Here is a 16413-nt window from a genome sequence, read left to right on the forward strand (position 1 = left end):
CAAAGCGCATATAGCAAAAGTGTTCATGTGAATAATCAGATATGTAAACTATCATAAACTTCGTGAGTGAGGCCCTCAGACTATGCCTACTGCTTCTTGTAAATGCTTGGGACCCAAATAGAAAAGTCTGTATCAATTTCTGCTTAATCGTCTACTACATTAGCGTCAGCTTGGATGGCTGCCTCTGCTTTGAGATAGGCAACACCCTTCCTCGCGGCTCCCACCCTTACTTCCTCTGGTGTCAGTCCTTCATGCGCAGAACCGACCTCGACTCCACCCACTATCAGCTTGCAATTGTACGTCTTCTCGCGATCAGCAGACTTGACTTCCCCAATTTTATAGGCTATCGTTCGAGCTTGTGCAACTCTCCCGAGCTCCTCCTTTGGATGCTGCATGTGTACGTTGTCAGTGAGGATGCGGTCCAGGTAAGGAAGCATACCGACACGGGTGAGAAACGCCTTGCATGGCTCCAACGAGCCCGAGTCTACCCATATGGCGCCAACAAGAGCTTCGATCATATCTGAATAGAACTTGCTAGCGTGCAATTTTACCAGTATATGCCAAGGATAGTGATCGCTCTCGCGAATCGCTTGCAGAATCGCATCTCGGAACTTCACATGACGCTTCGCCGTTTCCAGTTGAGCAGGGCCGATGCCGCTTGATGTGTGCCTTATAAATTTCCAAAGGGCAGTTCGCTTGTTCTCCATCAATATTGTCCCATCTTGCGTCACTAATGACTCCGTCTGCGAAAGCTCATGCTCTTCGAGGCTGACGAAGGCCAGGAAATCTTTGTTGACCATGGCAGTCTTGATCATGTGCATTCGTGAATGCGGCAGTGGAGGACTGTGGTTGATGAGCTTCTCGACGATAATGTAGTCGAGAACTGCATCCCCCAAAAACTCCAAGCGCTCCCAGCTGCGCCCCGACATATCGCCAATATAGGATGCGTGCGTCGTGGCTTCCAGAAGAAGGGACTTCTTCGTGAATGAATAGTCAACTAGCTCCTCAAGAGTATGCAAGTATGCCGAGTCTGCGCAATGATTTGGGGCAAACGAGAAGAATTCCTCCCTGGCGTCAATCGGGTCTATCCAATCGCACTCCTTGAGAAATATCGAAAGACATTGAATGGCCTTGGGAATGCCACCCACAGTGTAGGCTACGCCTACCAACGCCTCGACAACATCGGCAAGCACCTTTGTTGATAGATTGCGCTTGGAAGGCGGTTGTATCTTGCCACTCGAGACAGCATCGAGGTAGAAAGCGCGCCACTTCTGACCCGTGAAAGGCATTGTCAATATGAATCTGGCCAAACCAGTCTCGACAGCAGCACGCGAGAGCCGCGAATTTGCTACCAGGCGATCCTTGTACCTAGAAAGGTAGCCTTCGGACCAATTTAAATCTGCATAGACATGTAAGCAAGAGAAAACAAAGTCTTTATTAAAGCCTTACTTGTTGCAGCAGCCTGAATGCTGGTGCAGTACTTGAGAATGGAGTCACCGAGGAACTCCAACCGTTCGTAGTGAGTGGGCTCACATGCAGATCTTGCACTGATGGCGTCCTTGAGCAGCAAATAGTCCGAAATCCCCAGTGGACTCAGAAGTGTGAGCGAAAGTTGTCGCGCGATGAGCATCGTCTCAACTGTATGGATGATAGATGGTATCAGCATCCCAAACCGAGCGTGCCGGATGTGAATGCTATCCACCATAGCGTAGGACACCGGAAGCACGGCGTTGTACTGCTTTTGGGTCCCCATTTGCGTCTCCGGATCAACCTTCATAGGATGAAGGAAGTCGGTACGGCGAGTCCACCGTTGTAGATTGAGATACGCTCCTTCAGGAGCGTCTTCATAGTCCCTAAATGGTCGCTGAACCATTTCGATAGGCGGCTTGGCCGGAATTTTGCCAATTACTCTAGCGGGAGCTTTGCTGTGATCTCTTATCAAGTAATTTTCATTTGAAACAGGTCCTGATTCCGCGTCAAATGGTTTGTTTCCGATATCCTTCAGGCTAAGCTCATCGTCCAGGGAAGTAAACTTAATTACATGAGGCCTTTCCAGGACTGGCCAGCGATGACAAAAGTGCAGGCCAATAAGTGTTGAAGTATGATCTGACATTTCATCTGCTTCAGTGGTCGCAATGCGTTGTGGAGGCGAAAGTGTCAGTTTGTATGTGGTATTGTAGTCGAGATGCAGATTGGCTGGGCGCAACGGCCCAAGCTCAATGGGCAGCATCATAGTGTAGTCTCCGAAAAAGGTATCATCTGGGCCATGGATCTGTACTGTATAGATCCATCGAAAGGCTCCGTCTAACCAAGCAGATGCTATTTCAGTCCATGGATCAAGCAAGGACAGGACGCCTATAATGGGGGCTCGACTTTCCACATCAATGTCAATATTAGTCTCCAGCGGAAGCAGGTTCTTATTTACCAAACCAGCGTGAAAGAGGGCCAGATACGCCTGAAATGCAGCATCCTTCATCGCATTAGCTTCTGATCTCCAAGGGCGCGATGCTTCAAAACGTCTGAGTTTGGGCGGCAGCGGGGCTGGTAGGAATACTTCGGCAGTAACGGCTTGGGCGCCGTCGCGCTCCACAAACTTGGTAACATAGTCTGCGCGGCCATCCGTATATTGAACAGAGGATATGACACGGCAGAAGTGTTCCAAATGCTGCTTGGAATTGTCATGGTCAAGTCGAGCCCCAGTGCCAGGTACTCTGAAGCAAAGGTCTATGCCTTCGTCCAACCGCTCCAGGGCCTCTACCTGCTGTCTTTCGCGCTCCGAGTTCCGGCAGAGTTTCTGAATTTCCTCCTCGAAGGCCGCCCACTGATCTATAATGGAGGATTGTTTCTGAGCGAACAGTAGCAAGGTCGAGTCTTGCATTCGAGCACGCCCACGCCGCTGAATAAAAGACTTTGGCGTTTGTGGACTATCGAAACAGATAACTAGATTGCATGCTGGCACATCGATTCCCTCTTCCAGAACCGATGTTGCCACGAGAAGATTGATCTTGCCTTCTCGAAATTCATGCAAAGTTTTGAGATCCTTGGAGTCGAAGTATTCATATAGACTGCGCTTTCTAAGCTGGTTGTGTGAGGTCCCAACCATGCAGCCTATTTGATACCGGCTGCGAATGTTCGGTATGGAGGCAAGAAGCGCGGAGAGTACAGCAGCAGTGACACGTTCCTTGACGAAAATGATACCCGTGACGTTCCCTTCGAAGATTATTAGCTCACGTAGTAGTAAGTGAACTTTGTCCGAGACGCTGTCGTGGCCACTCGGGCGGGGAGTGGGCTCGAGCACGGCGATGTCTCGCAAGATCCTTGCGACATACAACTTTTCTTCCGGAATCCAACCATCCAAAGATGGGACAGTAGATTCAATGCTTTCGAGAAAAGAGTGCTTCGCTTTCCAGATGTAAAAGTCCGCCGCCCAAGTGCCCAATAGATGTCGAATGGTTCGGGACCGGTTCAGAAGACTAGATATCTGCAATCGTGACCATGTCTTTTGATCAGCCAGGACCTTTTCAAGGCGGCGTCTACTTCTGTCTGTATTCTGCGTACGAAGTGAAGCAACGTAAGGATCTTCTACAATGTCCATCATCTTGCATTCATGCTGTAATGAAGACATTGCATTCGTAGGAAGCTCCATCTCGGTAAATTCGCACCCAATGATCCTCAGCTGTGGCCGTTTGACGTACTGTAACAGTTCTTCCCGGTGCATGGTTGGCGTAATACACCTTGCGTTCAAAAGCTTCTCAAGCTTCTCAAGGCCTTTCACATGAGCGCTCATACTTGGCGTCGCCGTGAGACCCAATATTGCAGGGCGAGGGGATGCATTGTCGGCATCAAGCGGTGAATTTTGGTAGTGATAAAAGTGTTTCATAATCCTCCCGCCAGGATTAGAGCCAACGCAGTTGTGCGCTGCTACTTGTTAGCTTACGAAAGTCATTATGGTGGCAGACTCACCTTCGTCAAAGATTAATAAAGACAAACGCTCCAGCTTGACGAAGGCATGATCCAAAGCGTCTAGAAGGACCTGATATGTGGAGACAATCACTTGAGTTCCTTTCAGTAGAGATTTCCAAGTAGAAGCATTCCATGTGTGAAGGTTGTCGCTTCCGACCACCAGCTGTATGGAGATGAATGGTATCTCGAGCTTGATGGCCTCGAATTGCTGGGCGCAGAGCAGAACGGTCGGCGCTAGAAACCATACCACCTAGCATCGGTTAGAAAGTAAGCCAAAAATGAGATGTATCAATATCAAGTACCTTTTGGTCCGAAGAGGATTCGAGCTGGGCTCGTATTCGGAGGATCGCACTAGAGGATCAGCGGTTAGAAATGAAAGATGTCTCGACGGACTTACATTTGCGTCTTTCCACTTCCAGTGTCCATCTTGACTTGGGATTAGCATAGGTTCGACCACCAGGGCCAGAGAAAACCTACCGCAACAATAACATTCTCTTGGAGGCTTTTTTGAAGCATCTCGAGTTGGTAGGCTCTAGAAGCGCGGGAAACAATATTCGGGGCATTGTCCGTGGCCGAAGTGATGTGTTCAACGCTGAAACGGGAATCTTTGTCCAAATTGTTTTCCGAATATGGGGGCATTGTGGTTACTAGGCCTCTGCTGCACTTTTTGAAGCTGGTTTGACGCAGATATCCCACACTGGGACGGGGCACGGCGAGAGGTATCAGGATCGAGCTAGAGCGATCGACTCGGGGGCTGCCTTTGAGTGGTAGAATGATGGATGAGTAGTATCACAAATACTAAGAGGCTATGCCGACAGCGCATGGTGGCCGTTACCCAAGCCACCTTTAAATACAAATAACGAATGCGGAAAAATAGTAAAACAGGACGGCGTGGGTAACATGAGGCAAATAAACGCAAACAGGGCGCAGGGGAGTACACCGTGGTAAATCGTGAATAGGTGCATGCCTGGTGGAGATGGTGGTGTGAGGCAAGATAATGTGGGCGGTTAGATTGGGCGTCGCCCGCCGCTCGTGACGGGCTGGTGTAACTGCATATCAGCCCAATGCCAGCGGAAGGAACGACGGAAAGGCTTCAAAGGAATCCGAGCAACCTAAATAATTCCTGCAATATCGAGTTGTTTACTTTGCAAAGCGCCATGGCTGAACTGCGGGACGAGAGTCGCCTTTGACTTTTTCATCTCCCAAGCCGTGTGTTGCAAGCGCTGGCCGCTAACTTTAATTCCATCCGCTCCCGAATCAAAAAATAGAACAGGCCCGCTCATGAGAAAGCTAGCGGACAGAAATGGCAGATAAAATATATCTCCATCTGTATATATATATATACAACAAAATAAATTATTCTCTTTAGTCAATTTAAAGTTGACTTCTTCACTTACTTTATAGGAAGAGCTGCCGTATTGCCGTCTCTCATGCTGTTTACCTTGTTTATTAACCGACTCTCGAGGCCAGCAGGCGCCACGCAATTGCCACACACGTACATGTACTCAGTAGGTAAGTAGGTAACTTAGTAGGTACCAACTTTGGCCAAGCACAACAGAGTTCAACCACTCATCATCATCACTTCACCCGCGCATACCAGAGTCCCAGACTCGTATTGGAACCGCCGTTTGTAAAATGGAATTATATGCCACAGGCTCCAACGCCTGGGGCCAACTTGAACTGGATCCGTCTACTCCTCATGATCTGAATGACATCTTCGAATTCACCAAGATCGCCGCCGGGGACACAATTGAAACACCAATTGCCAGGCTAGTATACACAATAGGTTTGCATCCCGCACCTCCACATATACACTGCTCTAACCTCTCATACCTGTTACAGTAAAGGTCGATGGAGTGTATCGGGTCGCTGGCCATTTGCCCGATCGAAGCATGGCTCCGAAACTCGCCGAGGTCGTCGTGAGGGCAAACGGTGATAGCCTTCGCCTAGAAAAGGCGGACCCATTTCTAACTCTATCAAAAAACGTCAATGGCAAGATAGAAGAGGAGTCTTTTCTCGTCACTCAGCCCATCAAGAAACTGGTCGGGTTTGATACAGGTTTTGCTATCCTGTACCAGGACGGCGTCGTCGCCACCATGGGAGATGCGCGCTTCCCCGCGACCCTCGGCCGCCAAGTTACCGAAAAAGAGTGCGTCACATGTCCCAGAAGGCCCATCTAGTTCCTACTGACAGAGCAATGTGTCAGACCAGCAGAGGCTTTTGCCAGCGTGGACGACCTAGTCCAGCTCCAGGATCCGGTGAAGCACATCTCGGCGTGCGGTTACGCCACTGCAGCCCTCACGAAGATGGGGAGTGTCTACATATGGGGACAGCACCCACCGTCGAGGAAGAAGGAGCGGCCGTTCCTCCCAGATCTTTTCGCCTTTGCAAACTGCACTGATATCGCAGATGGAAGGGATATCGAGGACTTTGCACTGGGCGAGACTCACGCCATCGCCCTGACTAGCGACGCAGAGGTGTACGTCACGGGCAACAACGAAAACGGACAACTAGGAATGCCGTCCATAACATCAACCCGCACCTGGACAAGACTTGAATTCTACCTGCCACAATGCTCCCGCATCATTGGAGTCGCGGCTGGGCCACATACATCATTTCTTCTCGTCTCAAATGTGGACTATTAGCCATCGCTGAAGCGGTAACAGAGACCCATATCCATACCAAACCCGATGTTCTATTAAGCCGTCAGACTATCTAATGTACAAGCATTTCTAATCCCCGCCTTTCAGCTTGTCTGCGCTCATAGACTTGTCAGGTAATCCTCGATTTCTTGCGGCGTGAGTTTGCGGAAACGAGGGCCAGTGGCGCCCTCGACCCCCTCGAGACCCAGCAAATGGTCGGCGGGAGGTCCGACAATGCCTGGCAATAATTAGCATAGTTCGTAACCAGTGTACATTAAACCTACCAATTTCAATAGAGTCGCCGTTCATTTCGCCCTCAATATTGTCCTTGAGCGTCAGCAGAGCAATGTGAATGGCATCTTCGAGCTCGAGCTCTTCCGAGTATCTTTTCTCGAGGAATGTCTTGGCCTTTGTCGCACTCTTGCCGATGGCCGTGGCCTTCCATGGGAAGTAACTGCCCGTAGGGTCGACCTGGTACAGCATGGGCCCGCCCTTATGAATACCTCCTGTCTTCTTGTTGGCCTTTTTCTCGCCTTCTTGCACCTCAGTCTCTTCCGCGTCCTCAGGCTCAATACCATCATCCCATCCAGCGATAAGCATGCTGACGCCGTATGGCCGAACACCAGCGGACTGGGTAGCTTCCTGCATGACACGAGCAACGTCCTGAACCAATATGCGGGTGGGAGGGTACTCGTTGTAGATTCTCTTGTATCCTGTGTGCGAAACTTTGCGTGCGCGGTCGACCAGCACTCTGTAGTCGGGGCCCATGCCAGAGTATACTGTGCCAATGTTGGGTGTGATGTTGCTAATCTTGGAGAGTGAGCTCTGATCGGCGAGGGGCGAAGAGGACTTCTTCTCGGTCGCGAGGACAATGCCATTGGTGGCTTGGTAGATATTAGCATGAGCGAAGCGACAGTTCTGGCTGAAGTTACACACCTTTGATTCCCAAGGCAGTAATGCCTTGGTTCACAGCGTTCAAAGCATACTCTACGCGCATCGTCAGCAACACGCACCCAGTAACAATCCATGATCCGGCGCCGGTATCTTTAAAAGGGGCAAGATGTGATTGCATGTTTGCACGCACCGATTTGCACCAGCTTGCCACTATCCAGAAGATTAGTTGCGCCTCCTCATGACTTGGTAGAAATGGCTTACCTGGGCGAGAATGTAGTGAGGGAGAAGGAATATCTGTCCGCCATAGCTTCAGCAGGTATCAAATTTCGTGCAATTCGTCAAGGGTCCGCAAGTCGTGATGTGTTGAGCGGATTGATGCAGTTTGGAGGACGAGTGGCAGGCTGGGGAGCTCCGACTGTGTTGCAGCTCCAGGCACCACGATGACCTGCGCGTCAAGCTCACTACTAACATGCCGGAAAAATGTTCTACCATGATCCGACCCACCCTGCAAATGGAGCTCCCGCCAGGTCTCCTTCGGTAGCGGCGGATATTTCCTTGCTCCGTTACCTATTTTGCTGGAAAGCAAAGAATTGATGAGCTGGCTTTTTCGGGCACTCGCATCTGGCCAATTTTCCGCCTATTTGTGATGGCATAGCTTCTCCAAAGACGATGGCTGCCTTGGTACCTTTTTGACAGCATATCATGGGAAGCATCCCCGCTGCGGCCACTCGGTAGGACCTTCTCACTGGCACATTTTTTCCAATTCAACAACACACTCTTGTACACTCTATAGACGGGTAACACGCTCAACATGGAGCCGCAATCTTGGAGCTGGAGCTCTGCGATGAGAAATAACTCCACGCAAGGAGGCGAGACGCGACAGCGGAATACAAATGATCAACCACCACGACCTGACGACCATCGCTACGGTCCACGCACCTGTCGGATTTGTCTGGATACGGTAGAGCCCAAGTATGCCGATGCCTCAGAAACTGGCCGACCGACGTATGTTTCCGAGGACCCGACTCTTGGCCGGCTGCTGTCACCCTGCAAATGCAAAGGAACACAGAAATATGTTCACGAAGGTTGCTTGCATGCATGGCGGGCTTCTAGTCCGTCGCAGGAGCGAAATTTCTGGCATTGCCCGACATGTGGCTACAAGTATCAACTTGCAAGACTAGACTGGGCATCGCTTTTGAGTAGTAAGATAACACAAGCACTTCTTACCCTACTGCTATTTGCCATGGGTATTTTCATTCTCGGCTTCATCGCCGATCCAGTCTTCAACTTATGGCTCGATCCCTTCGGCACAATCAGCGACGCGTTGACAGCTGACGAAGAGAACTGGGATATGCCGTTTGAGGAACCGCCAACATGGATTGAGCATTTTGTCAAGGGATTTTTTTCGCTAGGGATTGTCGGCCTGGTCAAATCGGCACTTTTCATGTCTCCATGGCATTGGTGGCAATTGCGAGGCACGGGCGTTGGCGGCGGTGGGCGACGCCGAGGTACGGGACGTGGCCGTGTTGAAAACCTCAGCCTTCTATTTGTACTCTTGGGCGCATTCGCCGCCCTGAAAGGCATCTGGAAACTGGTGCGATCCCTCAGCGCGCGCGTGTTATTGCACATGCGAGACAGAGTCATTGATGTGGACGAAGACTAAGGTGAGCAGTATGGAAATCATGACTGAAACCTTACCATGAGGGATGGCTGGATGTATTCAGGCCAGTCCAGTGTACCATCATTCTGATCTAGATAGAATGGCAAGTCATTCTACCCTGTTTGCCCCTTCCCTTCCTGCTGTGACCAGCTCTCCCCCGACGTGGCTCGACCCAGAGCCTGCACACTCTTAAGTTGTCTCGAAGTTTGCTCCTCCGCATCAAGCCAACTAGTCTGTGTGCAAAGATTGATGCTCCATCATTGCTTAGACTGGAAGCCGTTTTGGTTTCTGTGTTGATAGTAGCATGGAGTTGACCAGCCCGTAGCTTAGGCAAAGGATGCATTCTGCATTTTGCGCTGCAGCGATCTACCAGGTACACATCAGTACAACACATGTGGGTAGACTGCTTGGCACAAGCTGGTATATGCCTCTCAAGAACGACCGAGCCAACTATATCTTTAGCCCGGATTCTGTACACACGAACTACATGTTCCTGTGTAGGCAGTCAAGGACTCCACGCCGGCTCATGTGAGCCGCGCCAGTATTGTGCCTGCTTGTCATAAGGTTGTGTAGTCTTGCCCCGTAAACTAATATTGTTCTTCCTGTGTACTTAGTAATGACTGAACGTGGTAAGGCAAGTTCGTTTACTTCTCCTCCTTATTAGTGATCGGTGGGTGCGCTGAAATTAGACTCTATGTAAAGGAGGGTAAAAGATGGGTCGGCGCATTGTGGAGCCGGCGCCGAGCAGAACGTGGCTCCAATCGAGGGCAATGGCCAGGGGGTGGACAAGACTTTCTTCCTAGAGACGGGAAGCGTTCAAGTCAGGGCTTAACAATTATTCTGCTCGTCGCCAACAGGCTACTCTGGATATCATCCAGGGGCAATTCACATACAGCACGTTGCGTGCCGCATGCGACTGCCATTATCGCTCCTCGACCTCCCTTGAGACCCTTGCCGACAGATCAGTCTCCCGCCTACATCGCGCCATCGAGAAGCATTAGAAAAACCTCAAAATCTTGCATGCAGAAATCGAGGCGACGTACACTGACTCGCGTTCTGCACCAAACGTCATTTCTCCTTACCAGATCCAGATCTGCGGTGTTGCTTCAATAGTCGCTCGTTACCAGGCGTCTCCCACCCTCGCACCAGGACGAGTTTCCAAGCCAGCGACACTACGACGACGAAACAGGGCTGCGACGTTCGTTCTTCTGTTACCTATACTGTTTTAAACATTCTCGACAGTGAGATTTTTCACGGAGCGGGTGCTCTACAGCCGTCACAATGCATTTCGCGTATCCCCCACGCAAAAGCTCCAATCCCCCGCCATTCCGCCCAAGGTCCGGCCAAATCCCTTTGCTTCGCCGCGGGCGGCTAAGAACAATCGTCATTGGACTGCTTGCATGCATACTGGTGCTATACTTGATCTTTAAGCCCAGTGAACAGAACCCATACCACGAGCGCCAACCTGCTGGAACACCAACCGTTGTGCTGGTAACTGTTCTCGACACCAAGCAGTACAACGCCGGGTACTTGCAGACTGTTCGCGAGAATAGAGAGGAGTATGCCGCAAGGCATGGTATGTATTCGAAACTGAACAGTCCACATCTCCAGACTAGCAGCTTACACCAGGGTTAGGCTACAAGACGTTCATTACCGAAGCCAACGAATACGACACTGCAGGAGCTCCCACGACTTGGACAAAGCTGATGGCCACGCGCCACGCGCTTGCCAAATTCCCGGATTGTAAATTTGTCTGGTACCTCGACCAGGATGCTTACATTATGAACCCATCGCAATCACTGGAAAGCCTTGTGTTGCAACCAAAGCAGCTAGAGTCGCTGATGATCCGCGGCCAGCCAGTCGTGCCGCCGGACAGTATTATCAAGACCTTTGGTCATCTCCGCGGAGAGCATGTCGATGTAATTCTGTCGCAAGACAAGTCTGGTCTTGTACATAGCAACATCATCATCCGCAACGGAGAATGGGCCAAGTTTTTCCTGGAGACCTGGCTGGATCCTCACTACCGCACCTACAACTTCCAGAAGGCCGAAAGACATGCTCTGGTGAGAAAATTTGGGGAGTAAACCATGAATGCAATAACTGACATATTGATCCAGGAACATATTGTGCAGTGGCACCCGACAATTTTGTCGAAACTAGCCCTTGTTCCCCAGCGCACTTTTGCTTCCTATTCAAAGCCGACTCTCGGTGAGCAATACCAGGAGGGCGATTTTATTGCTATGTTTGCCGGTTGCTCCAACATTGGCCGCGAGAGCTGCGAGGTTGAATCAAGCCATTTTTGGGAGAAGTGGAAGGCCAACTTTGGCTAATTCAGAAGGAAACGCGGAGAGGGCACATCTACAACGCAAAAAGGAGACGCAGATACATAATAAATCGGTGGGACTCGTTAGGACATCATGATCGGTAATTGTTTCGTGGGCCGACGGCGTTATACAGACAACATTTGGACAAATTTGACGCGATTCATCTTGTTGCGTACTTGGGAGCAGACAAGCACAAGATATGGATTTGGGTATTTCATATTGTACGATGATTTGACGCATTTTATTCGGAACGGATGGAGTTTGAAGATTTGAGTTCGCTCGACAGGTTGGATGCAAGTCGAATGAACTTGCATGATCGGGAAGGTTTGAGTTCACTTTCGCTGTGGCTGTTGCTGAGCTCAACAGCAAACCATTTTTTCCGGCTGCTTCATTGATGTATTTATATTCTTCTTCTTTTCGAATCACTTATAGAACTCTTCCTCAATAAAACTCGATGGTGTTGAAAATAGTGAGCAATTCCAAATTTGCAGCCGTAAAACGATTAACAGTGCAGATATTTTCGGCTGTGGTGGTGTTGTACAGTCGGGCGGGACCACGACGGTGTTAGGCGCCACTACGTGTGCCAGAACACCTGTCCTTTCATCGTCCATGTAACCGCGTTCTTTGTAACTTTCAACTGTCGCAACTTTGTAGCGCATGCTGCGCAAATGCAGAAAATTCAACCATCTGGAGAGCTGCAAATAACATTCACACAATGTCTCAGTTCCTATCCATCGTAGGCTGGGCCTTTCTCCCTGGTGTACGTTGTTACGATATCGCACTGTGAAGCTCCCCTACGACAGCGCACGAGTGCGGGCGCTTCCAACGCGCTTGCTCAGACAGCTCGTGACAGGCAGGCCCTGCGCTCGCTGGGCGCGCCTCATCTCTGATTCATTTGCTGACCTCGTGTGTGCCTGCAACAGATTGCGACGTCCTGGATACAGACCATCTACTATGGCCTGACGATCCGTGCCGGCGACCCGAAGCCCACGCCGGGCTCGCCGCGGCACACCTCGCATCGCAACACGATCCACATCCTCGTCGTGGCGTCGTATCTCTTATACACAATCTACGAGGCCAACTACGACCTGCGCAGCGCGCCGTCCTTCTACACGGAGCTGGGCATCCCCGTGACGGCGGCGGACCGCGAGATCAAGTCGCGCTTCCGGCGGCTCGCGGCGCTGCACCACCCGGACAAGGCGGGCGTCGGCGGCGGCGGCGTCGGCGGCGACGCCTCCGCCTCGTCGGCCTTCTTCATACACCTCAAGACGGCGAGCGACACGCTGCAGGACGCGGCCAAGCGCTACGCGTACGAGCGCTTCGGTCCGGCCATGCTCACGTGGACCAGGTGCGTGACCGTCCGCGACTTTGTGACGCACGGCGTCGTCTACACCGTGCTGCCGTACTACGCCATGGCGGCCGCCACCGTCTACGTCTTCGGCCTCCTCGGCTACATGGACTTTGCCAAGTTCTACCGCTGGCTGCTGCTCATCACGCTGTGCCTGCTCGAGGTGACGGTCGCGACGCGACCCTCGTTCCCGGCGCCGCTCACGGCGCTCAACGCCGTGCTGGCACGGCTCTCGGGCCTGCCTCCGTACCTGCCGTTCGAGCTGGTCCACCTGGCGCGCAAGATCACCCTCACCGTGTACATTGCGCTCTCGCAGATCGGCCCCATCCTGCTCGTGCAGCTCAACCCGCACGCCGACAAGGCGGTCGAGGACGAGGACAAGGCGCTCCGAGAGGGGCTGCTGCGGCTCGAAGGCCTCACGAGGCAGATGGACACCGATACGGCACGTCTCATCGACATGGAGCTCACGCCGTTCAAGGGGGACGCGGAGATGGCGGGCAAGATGCGCACCAAGATGCGCGAGTGGCTCATCAACAACACGATCCGCTCAGATCCCATGGTCAAGGATGCACTGGGCAACTCATTCAGGAAAAGACGCGTGGATGCCCCCGCAGGCGCCAAGGGAAATAGATAGACGTGCGAGAAAACGTACAACTAGATAAAACGGGAAACGAATCACACGGACAAATCTGATGAGAGGAAGTATATCCTTATGTACAATGTATTCTATTCAAGTCGGTTTGTGCTCGAACATATCATAGACCTCTAGAAGATAATAAAACATGGACGGAAATTGTCCGCCCAGGGAAAAATGCTCGCCCCAACGAAAGATGCCCTCATGAGCACATGGCGCACAAATGTCTACATCTTGTATTACAAATATATAAAAAGGACCTGCCGACGCTTTGGATGTGCCGTGAACAGAATGCTTATAGACGCTGTGCGCCTCGCGTCTCAATGGGAATCAGGCACATGGCCACGAATGCGGATAGAATGAGGACTGCGGAGAGGTAGATTGGTGTGCTCGCACCATCACCAGGCATGTTGGCAGCCAGAAGCGGTGCCATGAGACCCGTCACGCGGTTCAGGAAACTGGCCATGCCACTACCGGCTCCCCGCACCGGCGCGGGAAAGATTTCGGGCGTGAAAGCATACAGAACGCCGTACATGATGTTCTGGCTGAAGGCTTCCACGCAAGAGAAGAAGAGCTGCGCGCTGGGCGTGGTGCCAAACAAGACAAAGAAGAAGAGAAAAATGGCAGAGAGCAAGGTGGAGCTGGCTAGAGTCCCACGACGACCGAGGAATGGAGAAGGGTGGTCGACGAGGTACGCGGCGAGAAGACTGCCAGGCACGCCCATAATGGAGGTGATGGCATAGTTGCGATAGGTTTCGTTGGAAATGGGGGATGTCTCGGACTGTACGCCCCCGTCTTGACTGCCATTGGTTCGAGCAAAGTATTGGGGCAAGAAGGCGTTGAAGAGTGGGTAGCCCATGCCGATGCTCGCCCAGCAGAACCAGACGAGACCAGTGGCGAGACCGAGGGTCTTGTTCTGGAATAGGGGTCGCATTGTGTCGGTAGAAAATCCCTTCAGCTTGGCCATGAGGACGTTCGTGGAGGAAGTAGTATTGAAGCGCTGCCGGGTCGAAGAGCTTTCGGCACGCTGGTAGTCCTCGGCAGCTACCTCATCAAGAATGTCGGATGTAAGCCAAGTCTTGCAACCGTTCCTGTAAGCTAAGCCATGAATCACCGCCACGGCCTCATTCTGACGACCCTTGTTGAGGAGGAATTTTGGTGACTCGAGAAGATGAAAGACGAAAAATCGGACAATAAACATGGCAAAAGTCGCGATGCCAGTAGTGACAATGAAGTAGCGCCAACCCTGCTCAACAGGCCAATTGGCGATAAAGAACCAAGCTGCAAGAGAGGAAACAAGCTGACCGATGGGCCACCAGACAGACAGAAGCGTGAGAAGAGAACTTGAAGCGTCGGGGAGGAATTCGAGGAAAAGTGCACCGTCGACCGGTAGATTTCCCCCAACACCGAAACCAAAAGCCGCAAAGAAGAAGCAGACGCCACCCCAGGTCTGGGCATAGGCAGCCATGACACCAAAAACGCTGGTTATGAGCAACGTCATATTGAAAGCAACGCGGCGGCCCAGGAAATCGGAGCCGATGCCCCAGAGGAAGCTGCCCGCGGATAGACCGACAAAGCATGCGCTGGTGGTATACCGTACCGTCTTCTCGTCGATGCCAAACTCGGCCGACAGGGAGGGTAGCGTCAGCGAGACGCCCTGAAGCCAAAGATTGTCTGCAAACCAGCCAAAACCGCAGAGAACAAATAGCTGCCAGTTGTAGGAGCCCATGCCAATATCCTGGATGGCCTTGTTGATGAGCTTGGACTTGATCTCATACTCACTCCACTGCCCGCGGCGGCCATCGCGCATAGCTTTGCGTAGCCCGTCAATGCTGTACTCGGCGGCGTCCATCTGCAGCATTCCCTCACGCTCCTCATCATCACCACGATCCTTGCTCGTGCCGGCTTCATTGTCGTCAAGCTCAAAGTCGCGAGCCTCAAATTCCACACGGCCTGTGCGGGCTGAGTGACTGTGCAGATGAGCCTCCTCCAGAGGCACAAGAACGCCGGCATAGTAGTCGACAGATTCGACTCGGCCGAGGCCGAGCCTCCAGCTTAGCCTCATTGTGACGTGCTGAACCTTGCCTCGGATGGAACTAATCAATCTCAGCCAGTGAGTTGATTCGGGACAGGCGGTTCCGGAATTGCAGCCGCTTTATAAATCGTTCCCACCTCCGCCGCGACTCATATGTAACCGGATTGATGAGTATAGCTTGAGTCACTGAAAGCCAAGCCCAAATGATATATTGAAACTGAGAGGGCGCTGTGGAGCTTGAATGAGAAGACGTGAGCCCTCCTATCCGGGGAGCGACGGCGAGGGGCCGTAAGATTAAGAATGGACGACTGGGATCAGGACCTATATCAACTGCGAGTGAAGAAGAAAAACAACAGTGTGCACGCAATAGGCAGCAATGGAGAAGAACGAATGACAAGAAGAAACAAAGACGAGCCTAAAAGGAACGGCTTCGATGATGGATGGAAGTACGGACAGAGGACAGAATTTGGATTGCCCTGCACGCGGAAATAATCATGGCTGAGCTGCTCGGCCCAGCCTGTCAAACAGGGGCTGAGCCCACCAGCGCTAAAACGGTGTCGGGGGGGCCCACGCACCGTACAAACCCACTGTATAAGTAGTGCGTGTCGGAGCGCCCTACAGCATTTTTGCTTGGCACCTGGACAGTTGGTACACGGGCGAAGCAGGCACCCACCGTGCGGAAGACGGAGGCACTCACGCCTGCACGGACTGGTCGCGGAAGCTTGTTGTAAAGGTGCCCATGAGATAAAGTATACTCTTGCCACTGAACTTGAGAATTATCTTTTCGAGTCTCTGGCCTCTGGTTAGCGGATCAGGTATTGCCGTTTCCTTGATGGACGCTGGTGACATGAGCCACGCCAGAAACGTAAGCCGCCGAAATGTAGAGACGAGAAAAAAAGGAAAACCGAAATTG

The 16413-nt window shown here is 51.9% G+C and overlaps 7 protein-coding genes across 7 annotated transcripts; 4 read left to right on the forward strand and 3 right to left on the reverse strand.

Moving 5' to 3' along the window:
* Nucleotides 1-143: 143 nt before the first annotated feature.
* On the reverse strand, nucleotides 144-4602 carry V2A60_005422 (uncharacterized protein; the record flags this gene model as incomplete). The annotated part of the gene is made up of 6 exons (XM_083256734.1): nucleotides 144-1399; nucleotides 1450-3918; nucleotides 3964-4213; nucleotides 4266-4314; nucleotides 4361-4389; nucleotides 4441-4602. The coding sequence occupies 6 exons, from the start codon at nucleotides 4600-4602 to the stop codon at nucleotides 144-146; spliced, it is 4215 nt and encodes a 1404-aa protein (XP_083112860.1).
* Nucleotides 4603-5598: 996 nt separating this feature from the next.
* Nucleotides 5599-6608, forward strand: V2A60_005423 (uncharacterized protein; the record flags this gene model as incomplete). The annotated part of the gene is made up of 3 exons (XM_083256735.1): nucleotides 5599-5749; nucleotides 5806-6112; nucleotides 6170-6608. 3 exons carry the CDS (start codon nucleotides 5599-5601, stop codon nucleotides 6606-6608), a joined length of 897 nt encoding a protein of 298 aa, XP_083112861.1.
* Nucleotides 6609-6724: 116 nt separating this feature from the next.
* Nucleotides 6725-7804, reverse strand: V2A60_005424 (proteasome core particle subunit alpha 2; the record flags this gene model as incomplete). The annotated part of the gene is made up of 5 exons (XM_083256736.1): nucleotides 6725-6843; nucleotides 6890-7489; nucleotides 7542-7592; nucleotides 7690-7709; nucleotides 7761-7804. The coding sequence occupies 5 exons, from the start codon at nucleotides 7802-7804 to the stop codon at nucleotides 6725-6727; spliced, it is 834 nt and encodes a 277-aa protein (XP_083112862.1).
* Nucleotides 7805-8742: 938 nt separating this feature from the next.
* V2A60_005425 (uncharacterized protein) lies at nucleotides 8743-9162 on the forward strand (the record flags this gene model as incomplete). The annotated part of the gene is made up of 1 exon (XM_083256737.1): nucleotides 8743-9162. The coding sequence occupies one exon, from the start codon at nucleotides 8743-8745 to the stop codon at nucleotides 9160-9162; it is 420 nt and encodes a 139-aa protein (XP_083112863.1).
* A 1278-nt stretch (nucleotides 9163-10440) lies between these two features.
* On the forward strand, nucleotides 10441-11489 carry V2A60_005426 (galactosyl transferase GMA12/MNN10 family-domain-containing protein; the record flags this gene model as incomplete). Its single annotated transcript, XM_083256738.1, has 3 exons — nucleotides 10441-10735; nucleotides 10795-11222; nucleotides 11277-11489. 3 exons carry the CDS (start codon nucleotides 10441-10443, stop codon nucleotides 11487-11489), a joined length of 936 nt encoding a protein of 311 aa, XP_083112864.1.
* A 709-nt stretch (nucleotides 11490-12198) lies between these two features.
* Nucleotides 12199-13465, forward strand: V2A60_005427 (J domain-containing protein; the record flags this gene model as incomplete). The annotated part of the gene is made up of 2 exons (XM_083256739.1): nucleotides 12199-12243; nucleotides 12407-13465. 2 exons carry the CDS (start codon nucleotides 12199-12201, stop codon nucleotides 13463-13465), a joined length of 1104 nt encoding a protein of 367 aa, XP_083112865.1.
* A 295-nt stretch (nucleotides 13466-13760) lies between these two features.
* V2A60_005428 (major facilitator superfamily domain-containing protein) lies at nucleotides 13761-15530 on the reverse strand (the record flags this gene model as incomplete). Its single annotated transcript, XM_083256740.1, has 1 exon — nucleotides 13761-15530. One exon carries the CDS (start codon nucleotides 15528-15530, stop codon nucleotides 13761-13763), a length of 1770 nt encoding a protein of 589 aa, XP_083112866.1.
* Nucleotides 15531-16413: the final 883 nt, after the last annotated feature.

The sequence above is a fragment of the Cordyceps javanica genome, chromosome 3 (assembly GCF_051103115.1).
Source record: "Cordyceps javanica chromosome 3, complete sequence".
Classification (NCBI taxonomy): Eukaryota; Fungi; Ascomycota; class Sordariomycetes; order Hypocreales; family Cordycipitaceae; genus Cordyceps; species Cordyceps javanica.